At 35.9% G+C, this 20,255-nt stretch overlaps 1 protein-coding gene across 14 annotated transcripts in view; it reads right to left on the bottom strand.

Moving 5' to 3' along the window:
* Positions 1-20,255, bottom strand: part of MIER1 (MIER1 transcriptional regulator) — a 63,085-nt gene that overhangs the window by 7,066 nt on the left and 35,764 nt on the right. For all 14 annotated transcript variants that reach the window (XM_030812983.1, XM_030812989.1, XM_003265204.4 and 11 more), the window contains 6 exons: positions 19,027-19,099; positions 11,318-11,469; positions 10,538-10,619; positions 9,314-9,408; positions 5,570-5,697; positions 423-562 (listed from right to left, as the gene is read on the bottom strand). In XM_030812983.1, the coding sequence (XP_030668843.1) occupies positions 423-562; positions 5,570-5,697; positions 9,314-9,408; positions 10,538-10,619; positions 11,318-11,469; positions 19,027-19,099 (670 nt within the window). The remainder of the gene's footprint in view (positions 1-422; positions 563-5,569; positions 5,698-9,313; positions 9,409-10,537; positions 10,620-11,317; positions 11,470-19,026; positions 19,100-20,255) is intronic.

The raw sequence follows: 20,255 nt of genomic DNA, 5'->3' as shown, positions 1-20,255 counted from the left end.
CTATCAAAGAGAACTTAAATATTCAAAACAGTGCACTTGTTACCTTACATCAAGGTATTTCACAATGATCTGTGTATCACATGTGAAACTGCAGGGTTTTGACCTAAGAGTTAACATAAATACTTGTATCTAGGCATCAACCCAACTAGATAGGAAAAGAGATGCTACTGAAAAAGAACAAATTTCTTACAAGAAATAGTCACTGTTGATAGTATGCTTTATTAAAATTACTTTTTAGTGATGTCCAATCACTTTGTATTCTGTTAGTATATATGTATGCTGATGTTATGTTTGTCTCATGTGTTATCATTTTTTACTTTCTGATCTAGAAGTTTAATAGAAACCCAAACTGAATTTCCCAAGTCACTGAAAGAAAGTGTCCCTTATTATGAAGAAAGAGAAATGTTTCTCTGGTTGCTTACCATTTTGATTAGTAGTGCTTATAGTGCCATCTTCTTTCTCAGACTGGCTGTTACTACTATTTGATGCAGTTGGGGGAGGGGATGGTGCTCGACTAGATGCAGCACTTTCACTTTCATCTAGAAGACGATCCATGTAATCCCTTAAAATTAATAAAACAATTTTTATATTAAAAAGAGCTGAAAATTAAAAATTAGTTGAGGTTAAATTTAGAAGGCTTTCTTAACAAATAATATCCTAACATTCACTTAACATTCATTCCAGTGCTTCATCTATCACACCAGGATCTGAATATTTAAATGAAAAGCTCCTTTTGGTTACATGTTTATAGGAAAAATACATAAAGGTTTTAAAGTAACAAATTTTAGAGACCCATTGGAAATTTTAAAGCTTGTAAAGTTGTAGGCAGGTGCTCAGAGTGGCCCAACTAGAGCTGGAAGATCTCTTAACTGAAGTGATAGGGGTGATGTCTAGCAAGAGTACAAAAGACTTTCTGTACAAACACAGATTGAATTTTAAAGCTCCTAAAGGCAATACCTAAAAGACAAATTTGAGCCCAACAAAAAGGACTGATGACCTCCTAAAACCTTCCTGGATATTTTTGGTATTATATTTCTGCCAGATCTGAACTACAAAATGCTAACTAAATTCCTGGGATTATCTGCTGGTTTTATCCTGTCACTTTCTCATTGTATGTGAGCTCATTTCTCTCTAAATCATTCCTGAACTACATAACTGTGGTTAAGTGACATTGGTGAGCAGATCTGGGACAGAGACTTGTCTCTCTCAGGTTTAGTGTATTACCTACAAAATGTAGATAGATCATACCTCTCCTATCTAACACCCATGGTTATTGTATTATATATGTACATAAAAATGTTTCATAATCCAAAAAGTGCTACTAAACCACTAGAATACAAGTCAGCCAACTATAGCCTGTGGGCTGGCCATCAGTTTTTTGTAAATAAAGTATTATTGGAACCCAGCCACACACATTTGTTTACATAGTGTCTTTGACTGCTTTCCTGCAACAACTGCAGAACTAAGTAGTGCAATTAAGTCCTTTCTTACTACAGAGCATAATATATTTATTCTCTACCTCTTACAGAAAAAGTTTGCTGATACTAGATACTGCACCAGAATTCCCCAAGGACAGGAATTTTTAGTCTATTTTGTTTATACCTGCACCACTGGTACCTAAGTTGTGCAAGGCATAGAACAGAAAGAAGCTCAATAAAATTTTAATTGTGTTATTTATCTTAAAATTCCTTCAGCATAAATACGATAGAAATATTAAGACAAATCTCTTAGAATTTTGTGAGCAGGGTAAATAAGAAGGAAACAGTGGAAGCTCTAAGGAATTTTCTGAAAGTCTGTGTTAATAGTCTGTAATATGCAATTAACTGTAGTTATCTCAACCTATATGGTCATCACTGTCTCCTAGGTTATAGGGATTTAACAAATATAGGGATGTGATACCTGACTTCAGGAAACTTCTAATAGTCTGAGGTATAAAACTAATACATATCACAGAAATGTACATGACCATGACCTACTCAATTTACATTCTATGCCTTATTTTCCTCATCTATAAATGAAGGGAATTCGATGGTCTTGAATACCTATAAATCTATATAGAATTAAATGGTCTTGAAGACCTCTTCAGCTTTATGCTACTCATAATTATAGAAAAATTACATAACAAATTTGAAGCATACAGAAATAAGTGTGATGAGTCCCAAAGGGACTTCAGGTGCTAAGGCTAACAGAAGACACATGATGAGGAATTGTTGGAAATAAATATGTTATGGTGGGAATGGATAATATGAAGGAAGTTAAAAGCCAAAGCAAGGCCGGGTGTGGTGGCTCACGCCTGTCATCCCAGCACTTTGGGAGGCCGAAGCAGGAGGATCACCTGAGGTTGGGAGTTTGAGCCAGCCTGACCAACATGGAGAAACCCTGTCTCTACTAAAAATACAAAATTAGCTGGGTGTGGTGGCGCATGCCTGTAATCCCAGCTACTCGGGAGGCGGCGGCAGTAGAATCACTTCAACCTGGGAGGTGGAGGTTGCAGTGAGCCGAAATTGCGCCACTGTACTCCAGCAGCCTGGACAACAGGTTGAGACTCCATCTTAAAAAAAAAATAAAAATAAAAAAAGCCAAGGTAAAGGAAACAAGAGTTGATATCAAAATTATTTTTAATTTCTGGATATAGTCATACTTCTGTGAAAGGATGGTAATTATTATTACCATTATTTCCTAAAGATTAATAGTATCCAGAATGTTCAGGAAAGGGCAGAATCAGACAAACCATCTAGAAAGCTGGAGCAGCATTCAGGTAATCAAAGTTATGCTGAGTTAATTTTTAGTTTTTGGAAAAATTATTTGGAAAGCTGAATATTTTACAATGAAATCTCCAATAGGGCTCCCAATTCTTCCAGGTAGTAAATAGGGACAATGTGTAGCAGAATCTTTCAAAGGCTGTTTGTAGGCAGAAAAGGGGAAAATGTGTTTCATTCTGGTGAACAAATGACTTTCAGGATAATGTGCTCTGAATTATGGATTTTGACCTAAAAAGGAGGATGAGAAAATTCACTCAAATTTCTCTCTAAACACATTAGCTTAATGTTTTACGAAGTCACTTAAAGTGTAGCTATTAACAGAAAGAGATGGTAATGGAAGCAAATCAGAAAAATTTATCCCCATCTGGAAAGAAATGTACTGTTTGGTCACTGCTTCTTACAGAAGACATAACACAGCTAAAAGGGAAGAGTCTCAGTAAAAAAGTATGATTCTTTCAGTTAAATAAAATTTATTTAAAAAAACCCAGTGGGACTACAACTGAAGCCTACAAAACCATCGTATTCCTGCCTAAGGGAAAAAACACTTTAGTTCACGTCATACTATTATACCAGGTGACCACTATTAAGATATTGTTTACTTTTAACTGTGGCCACTCTACCTACAGAATATTTAACCTTAAAAGTCATCAAAGTTACAGATAAAAGTATCTTCAAAAAGTTTTCAGAAGCTACGGGGAGATCAATAGAGAAATTAGAACATTTGGTGGCACATCGCTACCTAACCTGTTAAGCCTGACATCACAGAGGACCAACTAAACCAGCCCACACTTTGGTGATGCTTTCTGAAAGAGAAAACTGGATGAACCATGGGTCTGACCAGCATGGCCATTCTTATGTTGTTACTGCTGATGATTACAGACTGACTGAAGCTCACGTGTGAACATTATTTCTGAAATGGTTGAAAAAATAAAAGATGTTACTATTGCTTTTCCCTATATAATAGCTTGAAAACCATGACTATTTTAAGATATATCTGCAGACTGGATGCTATATCTAATTCTGTATTATTATGCTTGAATACTACCAATGGAAAAAAAAATTAACTATAAGTTTAACATTAAGCAATTAGATAAAATTTGGAATACTGCTATTTATGAAATTCCACTTTAGCAATCACCAGCTTTGAATAATGGGGGATGAGGTACACACTCCATTGTCCCATGATTTCCAAGGGTGAATCATACCCATTTATTCCCTTTTGGATTATTTTACTGTGGGCTTTAGAGCATTTGACCTTCTAAGGAAGTGACCAGCAGAGACACCTATAAATGAACTTGACCAAGAAACAGTGCAGTTTAGGAGTCTGAAGAGCAAGATCAAATAAACATACAAACATATCTTTCTTTTTTTTTTTTGGAGACAGAGTTTCGCTCTGTTGCCCAGGCTGGAGTGCAGTGGTTTGATCTCGGCTCACTGCAACCTCCGCCTCCTGGGTTCAAGCAATTCTTCTGCCTCAGTCTCCCGAGTAGCCGAGATTACAGGCGTGCACCACCACATCGGCTAATTTTTGTATTTTTAGTAGATATGGGGTTTCACCATGTTTGTCAGGCTGGTCTCGAACTCCTGACCTTGTGATCCACCAGCCTCAGCCTCCCAAAGTGCTGGGATTACAGGAGTGAGCCACCGCACCTAGCCCAAGCACATCTTTCGAAGGTAATTATTTGGTCAGCTTTAAGAACATCTTTACTGGAGTACATTGACAAAGTCACAGCTTTGCATTATTTTTTTATTCTGTAAACGTTAGGGAATAATTAAGGATAGTACTGTAAAGTTAATTCCACCATAACAATCACCATTTTAAAGCAATTCATGAAAGACAAGGGGTTCAATACTCTATTTAAGTAACAAATTGCCAGTGGTAGTAGAATGTTTCAATCCAAAGCTAGACTGAATAAGGTGAAGACAATAAATTCTCTTAACATGGGAATAAATTAGGCATATCAGACATTTTACATAAAGAATGGATACAACAACCCATATCTGTGTCACTGGGACTATGCTATAGTTGCATTACTAATTCTTAAATATTACTTGTTAGAGGAAAGATTCAGGAAAGCTAGGAAAAGGAAAGTCACCATATGCATGTTTTTTTCCTCTATAAAAAAACTGTATGCCGGGTACAGTGGCTCACTCCTGTAATCCCAGCACTTTAGGAGGCCGAGGCAGGTGGATCATTTGAGGTCAGGAGTTCAAGACCAGCCTGGTCGACACAGTGAAACTCCGTCTCTAATAAAAATTCCAAAATTAGCCAGGCATCATGGCAGGCACCTGTAATCCCAGCTACTCGGGAGGCTAAGGCAGGAGAATCGCCTGAAGCCAGGAGACGGAGGTTGCAGGGAGCTGAGATTGCATCACTGCATTCCAGCCTGGGCAACAGATTGAGACTACATCTCAAAAAAAGAAAAAAAAACAAAAGATTAAAAAAGTATGTGCTTATACTGAATGGAACTGAATTTAAGAAAAACATGCTTTCACAGCTGTTCTGATCCATTTCTTCTCAACAGTGTATTAAAAATATGCATTCTAAATCTTGCTTTAATGATACGCTTGTCTCAATATGAACTGTAGTTTACAATATTTCATAAGACACTGAAAAGTCTAAATGCCTTATTTATGAAGATATAATAGATGGTAAAGTTTAATGTATATTATAAAAGCAAGATTATATCGCTCTCGGCCTTCTGGTTAAGATCTAAAAGCAAGATTATCAAAATAATAACTCAAGAAAAATCTAGAAAAGCTTAGCAAAAATGTATATATAGCTCTTAAGGAAAAAATTAACTCACGTTACACCAGGATGAAGATTATATTTCTTTTTTCCAAATCGTGTTTGCTGAGCAAAGAAATCATAACGTTCAGATTTTTTCCACATGTAATAGAATGCTACACATTCACCAACTGACCTTGTTCGGACCTATAAGAAACAAATGCTTGTTTTTAAGAATCTCCTTTTTAACAAAGTTACTTCATGATAAACATCTGAAGTTTGAAAATAAATTTGGCTAGTCCTTAACTGAAATATAATCCTATATATAACATACAACACTGTAGCAGCTATGTTGAAAGCTATTCTTTCTAAACGTCTGTTAAGATAAACAATATATTGGCAACAGGTCTTCAGATATACAGCACTGTGCTTTTTAAAATGCTACTACCATCATCCTAATTTACTAGAAAAATATACTCATGTATTAAAAATGCTTGGAAGTTGGCCAGGCACAGTGGCTCACGCCTGTAATCCCAGCACTTTGGGAGGCCGAGGGGGGTGGATCACAAGGTCAGGAGTTCAAGACCAGCCTGGCCAAGATGGTGAAACCCCGTCTCTACTAAAAATACAAAAATTAGCCGGGCGTGGTGGCAGGCGCCTGTAATCCCAGCTACTCAGGAGGCTGAGGCAGGAGAATCACTTGAACCCCAGCAGGGGGTGGGGGTGGGGGCAGAGGCTGCATTGGGCTGAGATCACACCACTGCACTCCCACCTGGGTGACAGAATGAGACTCAGTCTCACACACACACACACACACACACACACACACACACACACAAGCCTGGAAGTGGCATTCAGGTTAAAATAAATGTTATAAACAGTTTGCTAATACTTTTACTCACAGAGTACAAGTACCTAGGGAGTGTATCTTTAAATTCCCTTTTGAAAGATTCTCTTACTAGTCCCAACAGCAATCCAGACTCAGTTAATTTACTCTCTAGAAAGTCTGGGAAGATGCCACAGGGAGTTAAAAGTATCATAATAATGCTAATGCTTTGTTTACTAAGTTACTCTTGCGGCTTACTGTGCTGTACCTATTTGTGCAACTGAATGGCTCTCCTCACATAATGTTAAATGCCTATGGAATTAAATGATGCTGACAGAATCCCTTTTTGTTACTTAGCCGGGAGAACTGGCGGTAGGGTTGATGTATATACATAAAATACTAAGGATTTAGGGCTGATGTATATAAATAAAATACTGGTAACTTTCTTCCTTTTTTTTTTTTTTTTTTGAGATAGAGTCATGCTCTGTTGCCCAGGCTGGAGTACCGTGGCACTAAACCGCTAACTGCAGCCTTGCCCTCCCAGGCTCATGCAATCCTCCTGCCTCAGCCCCCTCAATAACTGGGACCACAGGTACATGCCACCACACTCAGGTATTTTTTCTATTTTTTATAGAGATGGGGTTTTGCCATGTTGCCTAGGCTGTTCTTGAACTCCCGGGCTCAAGCAATCTGCCTGCCTCAACCTCCCAAAGTACTGAGATAACAGGCATGAGCTACTGCACCAGCAATACTGACAATTTAAAAGGAAATCCAGTGTCTGTATGTGTTTTGGATGCAATATACTTCTTCATCCCATAAATTTCTGCTCTTGAAGTAAATATTCTGTAGCACTGATTGCACCTAAAGGACAAATGTTGATGATACCCTCCCTTACCCAACATATATTTTGCTTTCTTCCCATTTGCACTTTACAGCTCTGATCAATATTGCTCTGAGACTGACAGCAATCAGGACTTTAAAAAAATCATCCTCTCAAGCTCTTTTTTGTCTCCTCTAGGATCTTATTTATAGATAGATTCAAACTAAGTCAACTGTACTTTACTGAAAGCAAAAAGATAACGTCCTTTTGGGGCATGCAAAGTTAAGATTATGAAAAATCTTCAACAAAAGCCCTCAAAATAGAACTTATGATTAAGATCTGAATTTTAATTCCAGATATAAAACCAAACTTGATATTCTCACTAGAGTACTCTTCTCCCTTTTAAAGAATTACTGTCCTCTTTTTGTTCACTAGAGTAATTTAGTGTTCTGTAGAGGTCAGCTGACTTCTACCTTGTAACATTTAAATGCCACTGTCCCAAACATTTATAAGAAATCAAGGTTATACTTTTAATACTTATGTTACTTGGCTCTAAGTTTCAAGTCACCTATAATTTCTTAACTCCTTTAAAAAAACCATATTGGTCAGGGTTGTTGCTGCTGCTTGTTACATCAGCTATCATTCCAGGAGTCCCTTCCTTAGGTAATTCAGCATGGTTTGGTTAAGAGTGTTTTAATTCAACCAGAAGTGCTAAAACAACAACCAAAAAAAAAAAAAAAAAAAAAACCTCATCCAAAAATGTTGTCCCTTTCAACCATGAAACAATGAACTTTTTTCTTTTTTAATCAAAAACATACACGGCCAGTCACATAATGCACTCCTTTTCTTGAATGTTAACTATATTTGAGGTTATCAGATAATATAAACACAACATTAGGGCTATACATTTTTGAAACTAATTACATTGTCTTCTAAGTTATCCTAAATGCTAAAACTAAAAATTTCTCTATTAGTGTTATCTGCAGTAAACTGCCAACATTCAACAAAATAATTAAGAATGAACTAGTTGGGAGTGGGGCTCTTCACTGCCCAGTTCCTGCTCAAAAAAAAAAAAAAAAAAAAAAAAAGAATAAACTAGTTAATGCACGACAAAATTTAAGAAATGAACCCACAGGATTTGTAAATATTTTATTAATAACAAAAAATATTAAATATGTGTCAAAAAAAATCAACTGGATACAATCCAATCACATCCAAATGTATAAAAAGAGAGATGTGGTAGAAGACTATTCTATAGAGCCTCAGACATAAGCCCAGGTACTTTCAACAAGGTCCTGGACAAGCTACGACACAAAACTTGGAAGCTATCTTTCAGGAATTACATAAACCAATACCCTTGTCGTTTCTACTAACTAAAAGTAATGTGATAATCGTAAGCCTAGGAATTAATTTCCTACATTTAATCTCCAAGACTTTAATTCTGCCTGTCCTAATCTGTTGTCCTAATGTGTTGCTCATGGAAACAACACATTTTTCTATTCTATATATATAGTTACTATTAAAAATTATACCTAATTTCAGTTATAAGAATTAAGCCCCAAAACAAATCTGTAAGTAATTATAAAGTTATTTGGAGTATAAATTACATGACTGATATTATCAACATGAAATGATAAATGATTATGTTCAATAAAATCCTTGAATTATAAGAATATAAAGCTGATTTATTGACATAGAAGCTTCTAGAAAATTAAATGTTGACTAAAAGTAAGTTAAATATTAAATATTTGACTTTAGACCACTCAGGATTTAAGCAAATGTAATAAATATTTTAACTGCAAATAATGTCATGTTGAAAGTGCTTTAAAGTTTCCAAATTATTTCAAAGGCCCTCCATAAAATAGTCACAGACTGTGGAAAACAGCTATAAAGAATTCCATTGCACATAACACACCCCAACTAGAAGCTGATTAACATGCTTGTAAATGAGTACAATTCTTAAACACCTGCAATATGACGCACTGAAAACAGTTACTAACAGGTTATTATAGGTTAGGAAGTATAGGCAGCTTTACTATAATTACTCACTAAATACGAAAATATTGTCATTAATTATGAAACCTTTAACACTAGACAATATAGCAAATTACGATACATGACCATTTGAGTTGCTCAACTAAATTTCTTTTTGCAAAAAAGAGATTATCATTACTTACTTTATTAGCCTGAATCAAATGAAAATCCTTTCCATAGGCCTTCAACCCTTGTTCAAAATTTCTACACTCTTCCTCTGTCCAAACAGATAATTCCTCTGACAAGATGGGAGGAACAAACTGTTAAGCAATATTCCCCCAAATATTGCATACAACAAAACTACAAATGAAAACTTAACCTTCTGGTAAAAATGAGGGAAGCATTTTACTCCTGAGCTCTATTACTAATTGTTGCAAAAGATAAAGTGACAATTCCTTATTTAATAAGATTTTGAATGATTTGGTCCCTACCTCTCCAGCTTCAACTTGTGCCACTTTCTTCTTAATTCTTACTGATCAAACTATCTTAGCCACCTTTCAATTCCTTAAATTTGCCATGTTCTTTCTTACTTCAGACTTTGTGCATGGTGTCTCTCCTTTGCTTAGAATTATTTCCTGCCTCTACCTCATCCCCTTTCACTGAGATAATTCTTTTGCATCCCAACAAAAATCTTACTTCATTCTGAATGCTTCCCTTTTCTAAAAGCACTACCCTCTCCGCAAATAGGTTAAGTCCCATTACTACAGGTTTCAATAGCACCCTCTAATTTTCCTTGAAGAATTCATCAGCTATTTTCCAGTTTCCCTACCTAAGCTCTAAGCACCACGAGGGGAAGGGACTTTGTTTATAGTTACATCCTCAGAACTCAGAAGGCACTCAAGTTTTTGTTAAATAAATATCTCTCATTTGTTACTTAAATATATATATATGTAGTACTCTTAGTGAAGGGGGGTAGGAGCCAGATATAGTATAAAAAAGAAAAATCTAAATTTTAGTCATGGCTTTATTACTGATGAATTATGTTTGCTTTCACCAAGTTACTTTAGTTCAGAGATCTCAGGCTCATCAATTTTTACTTTTAAGTAAAGGTATTATCTGTCATACTACCTAGTTCATAGGGCAATTATCAAGATCAAATAAGAAAATATTTATAAATATGTCTTGAATGCATAAGGCAGTATAAATTTTTACATTTTTACTTACATCACTGTATTTTCCCACAAAGAAGGAAGGGACAATCTTAATCCCACTCCCCATAACGACTTGTGTAATACTTGGTATTTTGTAAATATTTATCAAACTCAGAAAAATCAGTATTATTAAGTTTAGGCTATACCTAGGTAAACTGAAAAGCTTAATTTTAAAATTTCTGCCAAATCATGAAAATGAATAAAAACTATACTTACCTCTAGCTGCTTTTACATTAAATCTTAATCTTCTCAATGCTTCTTCTGTATCAAAATTGCATTTAACCAATTCATATAAAGCCTAGAAAAATAAAAGGCTTGAATATGTGACAAGGACTATAAACAGTTCAATGCTACAATTTCTTAAGAGTAAAGGTTTTTCAAAAATCCAGTGTTTTCATCCTTTTTGAGGGCAAATAACTTTAGTGAATGTTATATATAGAGAACTTCAAAGAAAAACAAATATGAATTCAATCCTGATAAATTAACTACCTTTAAATATGTACGAAGTAGGATATGTGAAAACTTGGTGGCCATAGTATCCTAGGAACTAAAAAGAATTCATTTTATATCAATGAAAATTCCTTCTTTGTGGCTTCTTGAGATTCCTATAATTTTAAACAAATCAGAAAAGAAAAACAATGATTAAAAAGGTAAAAAAGATAGGTTCATGGTAGGCACTGGTCTTACCATGTACATAACATCTGGGGTGAGAATTCCAACTTGATATACACAGATTCTTAGGGATAGCCAAAGGAATTTTAAAAAGCCTAATCAAAAGTATATACAGGCAAAATAAAACATCAGGTTTTTGTTTCGTTTTTGAGCTTCACACCAATGAAGTCACTGTGGTAACAATGGGTATCCTACAGGGATTATAACCTCAGATTCCCTGTCAATAATGTTATAAAAAGTTTGGTGGACAGACAACAATGCAAGTGACAGCATTTACATAAATGTGTATGGCAAGGTTCTAAGAGGTGTTTCTTATTCACAGACCTGTTCATTGTCTTTTATGTGAGATCCTTCAGGAATTGCTTCTACACCCTTCTCATCACCTGTTCTTCTAGACGCATCTTTAAGAAATATAATCACTTTATCTTCTGGTAAGTACTCAGGGTCCCACAGGAGCTGATCATCATTTTCATATACTAAATTAGTAAAAGACAATGTTAAACAAATTTCTAAAAACTGATAAGAGTTTGTGTTAAAACATATTACTAAATAAACAACTCAGAGCCAAATGCTGAGAACTGAGGTACAGTGTGGTTCTACTACTTGCCTGACTTCGTTCTTGGGCAACAACTATAGTTTAAGTGAATTAAACAATTTAAACAGAGAGGAAGCACCACTTTATGCCCCCTGCAGATCCAGTCTGACTTTATCTTGAGTTTACCAAATTCCAAGCTCTCTTGGTTTGAATACCATCTCTACCACTTACTATGTGTATGATGACCTTGGGCAAATTATTTCCCTTCTGTCTCATCTGTGAAAGGAGGTAACAATAACTCTACCACATAGTTTTAAGGATTTAAAGCACTTTACAATCATTCTGGCACATATTAAAATCCTGTAATTGTAACTATAACTATTATTTTTGAAAAAATACCTAGAAGAATGCTCACCAAATGTTAACACTGCTTAATTCCTGGTCGTGGGATTTGAGGTAAGTTTTACTTTATGTTTTCTGTGATGCTTGAGTGTATAATGTATATAAATCACTTTCACAAAAAAAGTCATTACTTTTTTAAAGGTATTTAAGTTTCACCATAATTTCCATTATAAGAAGATGAAAGACTAAATCTAATTAAAACTCAAAAAGTAATGAAAGGAGGAGGATCTAAGACAAAGCCTGTGGAATTCTAAATGATAAGAAGAAAACATGGATAAAATTCAAAAGTCACAAATAGAAGAAATATCAAGAATGTAACATCACAGATGGTAAGGGAAGACAGTGTTTCAAAGAATAGCTTCAAAGACTGGTTAAATTCTGTTGAGTGATGAGGATGAAAATTGAAAAAGGTTATGCCAGCTTTACTAACAAGGAGGTGAATGTTGTGAGAACTCTTTCTGTACAGAGATGGAAGCAGAAGCCACATTGGATAAGATTGAAGAATAAATGGAAAGTGAAGAAATAAGACTCTTGAAAAGTTTCGTTATGATGGTGGAGATAGGGGAGTAGCTAGAGAGTAGAGTTGAAGAAAGTTTTTATGTTGTTTTGGTTTGTTTTCAAAGATGAGGCAAACATGTAAATGACAACAGGAAGGAGCCAGCCTGAGAAAGATTTTAAGAGACAAAGAATAACTAACAGTGTCAAAGTTTCTTTTATTATGAAAAGAATTTAACAGCTAATTAAGCATATCCTATGTACCAGGCAACGAATTTTTTTTTTTTTTGGAGACGAAGTCTCACTCTGTTGCCCAGGCTGGAGTGCAGTGGTGCGATCTCGGCTCACTGCAACCTCCACCTCCCAGGTTCAAGCAATTCTCCTGCCTCAGCCTCCAGAGTAGCTGGGACTACAGGCATGTGCCACCATACCTGGCTAATTTTTTGTATTTTTTAGTAGACAGAGTTTCACTGTGTTAGCCAGGATGGTTCTCGATCTCCTGACCCCGTGATCTGGTTCTCGATCTCCTGACCCCATGATCCACCCGCCTCGGCCTCCCAAAGTGCTGGGATTACAGGCATGAGCCACCGCGTCCGCCCATATTATTTTCACACAAATTATCTTGTCCCCTCACCGACGCACACTTCAAAACCTTCTTCTATCTTTCCTTGTTTCCCAAAATAGATACTTTTGTTTAAAGTACAGCCCGAAGGAAAATATTTAGAAAATTTTCCTTAATAAACATCATTCCTTTTCTAATCTGCTGGTACAATCCTAGTTATATCCTAAATTATAAATACAATGAAACTACCATGATAAAATGAATCTGGATATACTGCTATTGATTTCTATTTCTGCTCAGCCTCTGTTCTCTGCAGACTAAAGTTCTTATCTTCTTGGGATCTTTGGGGTAGACAAGGCCATACAAGGAAACCCTAATTCAGAAATAATTCACCCACCTATTCACTTAGGCACCAAATGTTTACTAAGTGCCTATGGGGCAAGGATCGACCTACTTACCAGTAAGGTTACAAAGATGAGTAAACAAAAGGTTAAAATACACTGTGGTTAGTATAAATGATAACTTACATGAATTTAGGAAAAAGTTAAGGGTAGCTCAGGAGATTTTGTAACCAAAACAGATACAAGTCCAAAGGAGCATGCCTGGAATGTTATTATAACTAACAAATCATGTTTATTTAACTGTTTGAATTAGGAGTGCTAACCAATGAAGAATATATAATCTGCATGGCGCCTAATAAAAAAAGTCAGATGGCAGAGAGAAAAAATTTGTCAATGTCTCTCCCAAGATACTAGGTAAGGAGGTTTCCATGTATCAATGAAAAGGAGAATTCTGATCCATCCATTAAGTAATCCCTACAATAAAGATATCAGGATATCTTAGTTTTGTGGCACTTAAAAAAAAAAAAAAATGGTCTGTGCTCACAAAACTGATGAAAAATATCCTGTGAAATGTTTTCCATAAGAATGCACTAATCAGCACTGTCCCTTTGACAAGTTTTATTTCTAACAGCATAGTTTACCTAATAGTTTCACGAATTTGGTTTGTGGTATAGGGTATCCTAAGAGAAGACAATTCTGGGTATCTTGACAAAAGTTTGAATTTCTAGAACTACAAAGCTGAGGAGTGCCCCTTTACCACAGGGATCCCTCCAAAGCAATGTCATTCTGCTTAGTCTGATCCTCCTTACACAAACTAATATACTTAAATTCTCAAAATGAGAAAGCTTCATAAATCACTTGTTCCTGAAAAAAATTAAGTATGTATAATTACTTTCTAAAATGTTAAAATGGAAAATATTAAGTTAGAATTTAAACCATGAAAAAATCAGAACAATTAGACAAGAGAAAGATATAAAGGCAATCCAAATTAGAAAGGAAGAAGTCAAATTATCCGTTTACTGATGATATGATCTTGTATTTGGAAAAACCTAGACTCCACAAAAAACTATTAGAACTGACAAATTCAGTAAAGTTGCAGGATACAAAATCAACATACAAAAATCAGTAGCATTTCTATATGCCACCAAGTCAACATTCTGAAAAGGAAATCGAAAGACTAATCCCATTTAAAATAGCCACAAATAAAACCAAATACCTAGAAATTAACCAAAGTGAAAGATCTCTATGACAACTATAAAATATTGACAAAAGAAATTAAAGAGGACACCAAAAAAAAAAAAAAAAAAAAAAAAGGAATGATATTCCACATTCATGGATTCAAAGAATCAGTGTTGTTAAAATGTCCATACTACCAAAAGCAATCTACAGATTCAATGAAATCCGTATCAAAATACCAATGACATTCTTCACAGAAATAGAAAAAAAGTTCCTAAAATTTATATGGAACCACAAAAGACTCAGAATAGCCAAAGCTATCCTAAGCAGAAAGAACAAAACTGGAGGAATCACATTACCTGACTTCAAATTATACTACAGAGCTACAGTAACTAAAACAGCATGTACTGGCATAAAAATAAGACATACAGAACAGAACACAGGACCCAGAAACAAGTCACATACCTACAGTGAACTCATTTTTGACAGAGATGCCAAGAATGTACACTGGGAAAAGACAGTCTCTTCAATAAATGGTGCTGGGAAACTGGATATCCATATGCAGAAGAATGGAACTAGACCCCTATCTCTTGTCACATACAAAAACCAAAATAAAGACTTACATCTAAGACCTCAAACTATGAAACTATTACAATAAAATATTGGGGAAATTCTGCAGGACACTGGACTGAGGGCAAAGACTTCCTGAATAATATCCCACAAGCACAGGCAACCAAAGCAAAAATAGACAAATAGGATCACATTAAGTTAACAAGCTTTTGCACAGCAAAGGAAACAATCAACAAAAAGACAACCTACAGAATGGGAGAAAATATTTGCAAACTACCCATCTTAGAAGGCACTAATAACTAGAATATATAAGGAGCTCAAACAACTCTATTGAAAAAAGTCTAATAATCTGATTTAAAAATAGGCAAAAGATCTGAAGAGACGTTTCTCAAAAGAATACATACAGATGGCAAAAAAAAAGTGTTCATCAACAGATGAATGCATCAAAACCACAATGAGATACCACCTCACACCAGTTAGAATGGCGATCATTAAAAAGTCAGGAAACAACAGGTGCTGGAGAGGATGTGGAGAAATTAGGAACACTTTTACACTGTTGGTGGGACTGTAAACTAGTTCAACCATTGTGGAAGACAGTGTGGCGATTCCTCAAGGATCTAGAACTAGAAATACCATTTGACCCAGCCATCCCATTATTGGGTATATACCCAAAGGATTATAAATCATGCTGCTATAAAGACACATGCACACATATGTTTACTGCGGCACTATTTACAATAGCAAAGACTTGGAACCAACCCAAATGTCCATCAATGATAGACTGGATTAAGAAAATGTGGCACATATACACCATGGAATACTATGCAGCCATCAAAAATGATGAGTTTATGTCCTTTGTAGGGACATGGATGAAGCTGGAAACCATCATTCTCAGCAAACTATCGCAAGGACAAAAAACCAAACACCGCATGTTCTCACTCATAGGTGGGAATTGAACAATGAGAACACTTGGACACAGAAAGGGAACATCACACACCGGGGCCTGTTGTGGGGTGGGGGGAGGTGGGAGGGATAGCATTAGGAGATATAACTAATGTACATGACGAGTTAATGGGTGCAGCACCCAACATGGCACATGTACACATATGTAACAAACGTGCATGTTGTGCACATGTACCCTAGGACTTAAAATATAAAAAAAAAAATGTGGTAAACACAATGGAGTACTATTCAGCCATAAAAAAGAATGAGATCCAGTCATTTGCAATAACATGGATGGAACTGAAGGTCATTATGTTAAGCAAAAAGTCAGGCACGGAAAAGACAAATATCCCATGTTCTCAATGATATGTGGGATCTAAAAATCAAAACAATTGAACCCATGGAGATACAGCAAAAGGATGGCTACTAGAGGCTGGGAAGGTCAGTGCAGGAAAGAAGTAAGAGAGAGGTAGGGATGGTTAATGGGTACAAAAAAATAGAATGAATAACGCCTAATAGTTGACAGCACAACAGGTGACCATAATCAATAACTTAATTGTACATTTTTAAAGAACTAAAAGAGTATAACTAGATTGTTTGTAACACAAAAGATAAATGCTTGAGAGGATACATACACCATTTGCCATGATGTGGTTATTACACATTGCATGCCTGTATCAAGACATCTCATGTACCCCATAACTATATACACCTACTATATACCCACAAATATTAAACTATAATATAAATTTATAATATAAATACTAAAATATAAATATAAAATAGGCACTATTATCTTTCATTGTCAAAATTTAAAAGAAATTTAATAAAAACAAATGTCTTTCAGTTCATTTATTTGCAGAAAGAAAAACCTCAATGGTGAACATTGCTAACCGCTATATGAGTAAAGCACAAAATTGACATTTCAATTACAAAAATAAATACAAAAGCCAACAGATCATTTATTTTGGCACACAATTATGCGTTCACAGAACATATCATATGTACAGAATTTCTATATGTAATAAAGTCACTCCATACTGCTAGCTTCAATGTTCCTATATGTTGCAGGAATTACCTTGAGAAATAAGTGGTAGCTATTAAACATTTAAATGCTGTATTAAAACATACTGCTATCACAAAAACCGTACTGGCCTGTGATGTTCCCTTGACTGCCTCTGACCTGCTGCTTACCCTGAGAGTAGGTGCATACTTAGAATATAAACTAAGTTTTTGGAGAAAATGCTAAAAAGAAATAAACAACAAAAAACTTCTATTAATACAACTCCAAAGGCCTTCGTGTATATTAAGTTGAAATGTGCAGAAAACTGAAATAAAAGAAATAAAGATTTCTAGTCCTGAGTGATGTCACACTGCACATGAACTCATTAAAAGCACACATACGGCCAGGCGCGGTGGCTTATGCCTATAATCCCAGCACTTTAGGAGGCCGAGATGGGCGAATCACCTGAGGTCAGGAGTTCAAGACCAGCCTGACCAACATGGAGAAACCCCATCTCTACTAAAAATACAAAATTAGCTGGGCGTGGTGGCGCATGCCTGTAATCCTAGCTACTTGGGAGGCTGAGGCAGGAGAACTGCTTGAACCCGAGAGGCGAAGGTTGTGGTGAGCCGAGCTTGAGCCATTGCACTCCAGCCTGGGCAACAAGAGCAAAACTCTGTCTCAAAAAAAAATAAAAATAAAAAAAGGCACATATACACAGCATTCTTTCTGGAACTCAAATGAAGTGAATAATCTGAAACAGACTCTTTAAAAAAAATCTTCGGCCAGGCGTGGTAGCTCACGCCTATTATCCCAGCACTACGGGTGGCAGAGGCAGGCGGATCACGAGGTGAGGAGTTTAAGACCAGCCTGGCCAACATGGCGAAACCTCATCTCTACTAAAAAACACAAAAAAATTAGCTGGGCTTGGTGACGGACACCTGTAATCCCAGCTACTCAGGAGGCTGAGGCAGGAGAATCACTTGAACCCAGGAGGTGGAGGTTGCAGTGAGCCGAGATCATGCCATTGCACCCCAGTCTGGGCAACAAGAGCAAGACTCCATCTCAAAAAAAAAAAAAAAAAAAAAAAAATCTTCAAGTATCGTATGTTATTGGAAGTATGACTTACTTTAGGACTTTCAAATGAAATGAAATGTAAAAAAAAAAAAAAACGTAAAATTTAAGTATACAAGTTGTTTTCCCAAATTATTTTTAAAACACAAGCCTCAAAGTAATCCATTTTTTTTTTTTTTTTTTTTTCCAGACGGAGTCTTGCTCTGTCACCCAGGCTGGAGTGCAGTGGCGTGATACTGGCTCACTGCAACCTCTGCCTCCCGGGTTCAAGTGATTCTCCTGCCTCAGCCTCCTGAGTAGCTGGGATTACAGGTGCGCATCCCGATGCTGGGCTAATTTTTGTAATTTTAGTAGAGACGGGGTTTCACCATGTTTGTCAGGCTGGTCTCGAACTCCTGACCTCATGGTCCGCCTGCCTCAGCCTCCCAAAGTGCTGGGATAACAGGTGTGAGCCACTGTGCCTGGTCCAAAGTACTCCATTTTAATAAGCATTCCATTTTGCTTACTGAAAGTTTCAGGAGCAAATAAGCTTTTTATATCAGTTATTTACTCTCGTTTGTTTTTATGCCTTTCATTGACATAAAATGGACTTCTAAAAACTAAATTATAAAGATTAGAAAAGGGTTAAAGTTTAGAGCACTGAAAATATGGGGAAAAAGTAAAAAAAACTGTTGAGACATTGTAAGTCACTTTAAAATGAAAAAAAGCATTCACTTTCTCCTTTTTTGGCTACGCTTCTATAGACCAAACTGAAAAAATTGAGTAAACATATTCTTCTCACAGAAATAATGAAGGGTTCTCTTTCACAAACCAATGGGGTTACAATGGGGTTACTTAGTAGGCTGTCATGTTCTTATCACATTTTACATATAAAGTAACAGTTCATTACACTGAAAGCATAAATTCAGCTAGGTAACTTTACTAATAACCCACCTTTTTCATTTTCTTTGTATCTACAAATGCCAACGGGAATTTCTGCTTGAAACATGGAGCCCACCATAATCTCCTATTTTAAAAATAACATAAAACATTAGTAAGATCTAGTAACAGATTTTATATCCATTTTCTAGCCTTACCATCTTAGTAAACTGTTCCTGGTTTCTCTGTCATAAAATATAAAAACAACCAATTAACTACCTCAGAGGTACCTTTGTGAAGATGAATGACAAATGATGACTGGATGAAAATATGAGTAATAATAATGAGGTGAAATGCAACGTAAACAATAAATACAAACTATTTCAAAATACAGAGACAAAGAAGTGAATTCTGATAATTCCATTAGTAAGACAACTACAAAACATGTAAAACACAAAGTCAAATTCAGATATTTTCAGAGTATCTACACTTAAGACAGTGGTCTTAAATATGATCCCTGTATGAGCAGCATCAGTGTCATCTATGAAATTTTTGTTTTTTTGAAACAGGGTCTTGCTCTGTCACCTAGGCTGGAGTGATCATGGCTCACTGCAGCCTCGACCTCCCAGGCTCAAGCAATTCTCTCACCTCAGTCTCTGAGTAGCTGGGACTACAGGCACATGCCACCACACACAGCTAATGGGAAACTGTTAGAAATGCAAATGCTCAGGTCCCACCCCAACCTACAGACCTACTGAAACTCTGGGGACAGGACTCAGTCACTGGTATTTTAACAAGCTCTCTAGGTGATTCTGACATACACTGAAGTCTGAAAAACAGAGCTTCAAGGTAAGAAAAGTAACAAAAAGGGTTTGTATAAAGCTCAGTAGGGGCCAAATGAAAGAAACTCTAAATGAAATACATAAGTAGGTTATGGCTTGACTTTCATTAAAACAATACAAAATAAAAAAGTAACCTCCTCCCACAAATACAATTAAATAGGAAATCCAGTAATCATATCTATATAGTCAAATCACAGATTAGGTGAAACTGGCTGTTCTCAAAAGCAACTGGAAACTACCACTGGTGAAATTTCACAATGCAAGGAGACCAAGATTACATGAACCCTCTTTTGTGTGATGGCTAAATATTAAGAACACATTTACTGACATTTTCAAAATTGGGCATGAAAGGTACAAAATCATGGTCTGCAAGTTTTGCTAACTCTTAGGATTTGGAAAGTCTCTCTCCTGCTATTGTTACCCCACTGATGTGAGGATCTCATTTTATCCAGTACAACTTCA

Source organism: Nomascus leucogenys, chromosome 5 (genome assembly GCF_006542625.1).
Source record: "Nomascus leucogenys isolate Asia chromosome 5, Asia_NLE_v1, whole genome shotgun sequence".
Lineage (NCBI taxonomy): Eukaryota > Metazoa > Chordata > Mammalia > Primates > Hylobatidae > Nomascus > Nomascus leucogenys.
The sequence above is the reverse complement of the archived record's forward strand: the minus strand, read 5'-3'. Positions and strand labels throughout refer to the sequence as shown.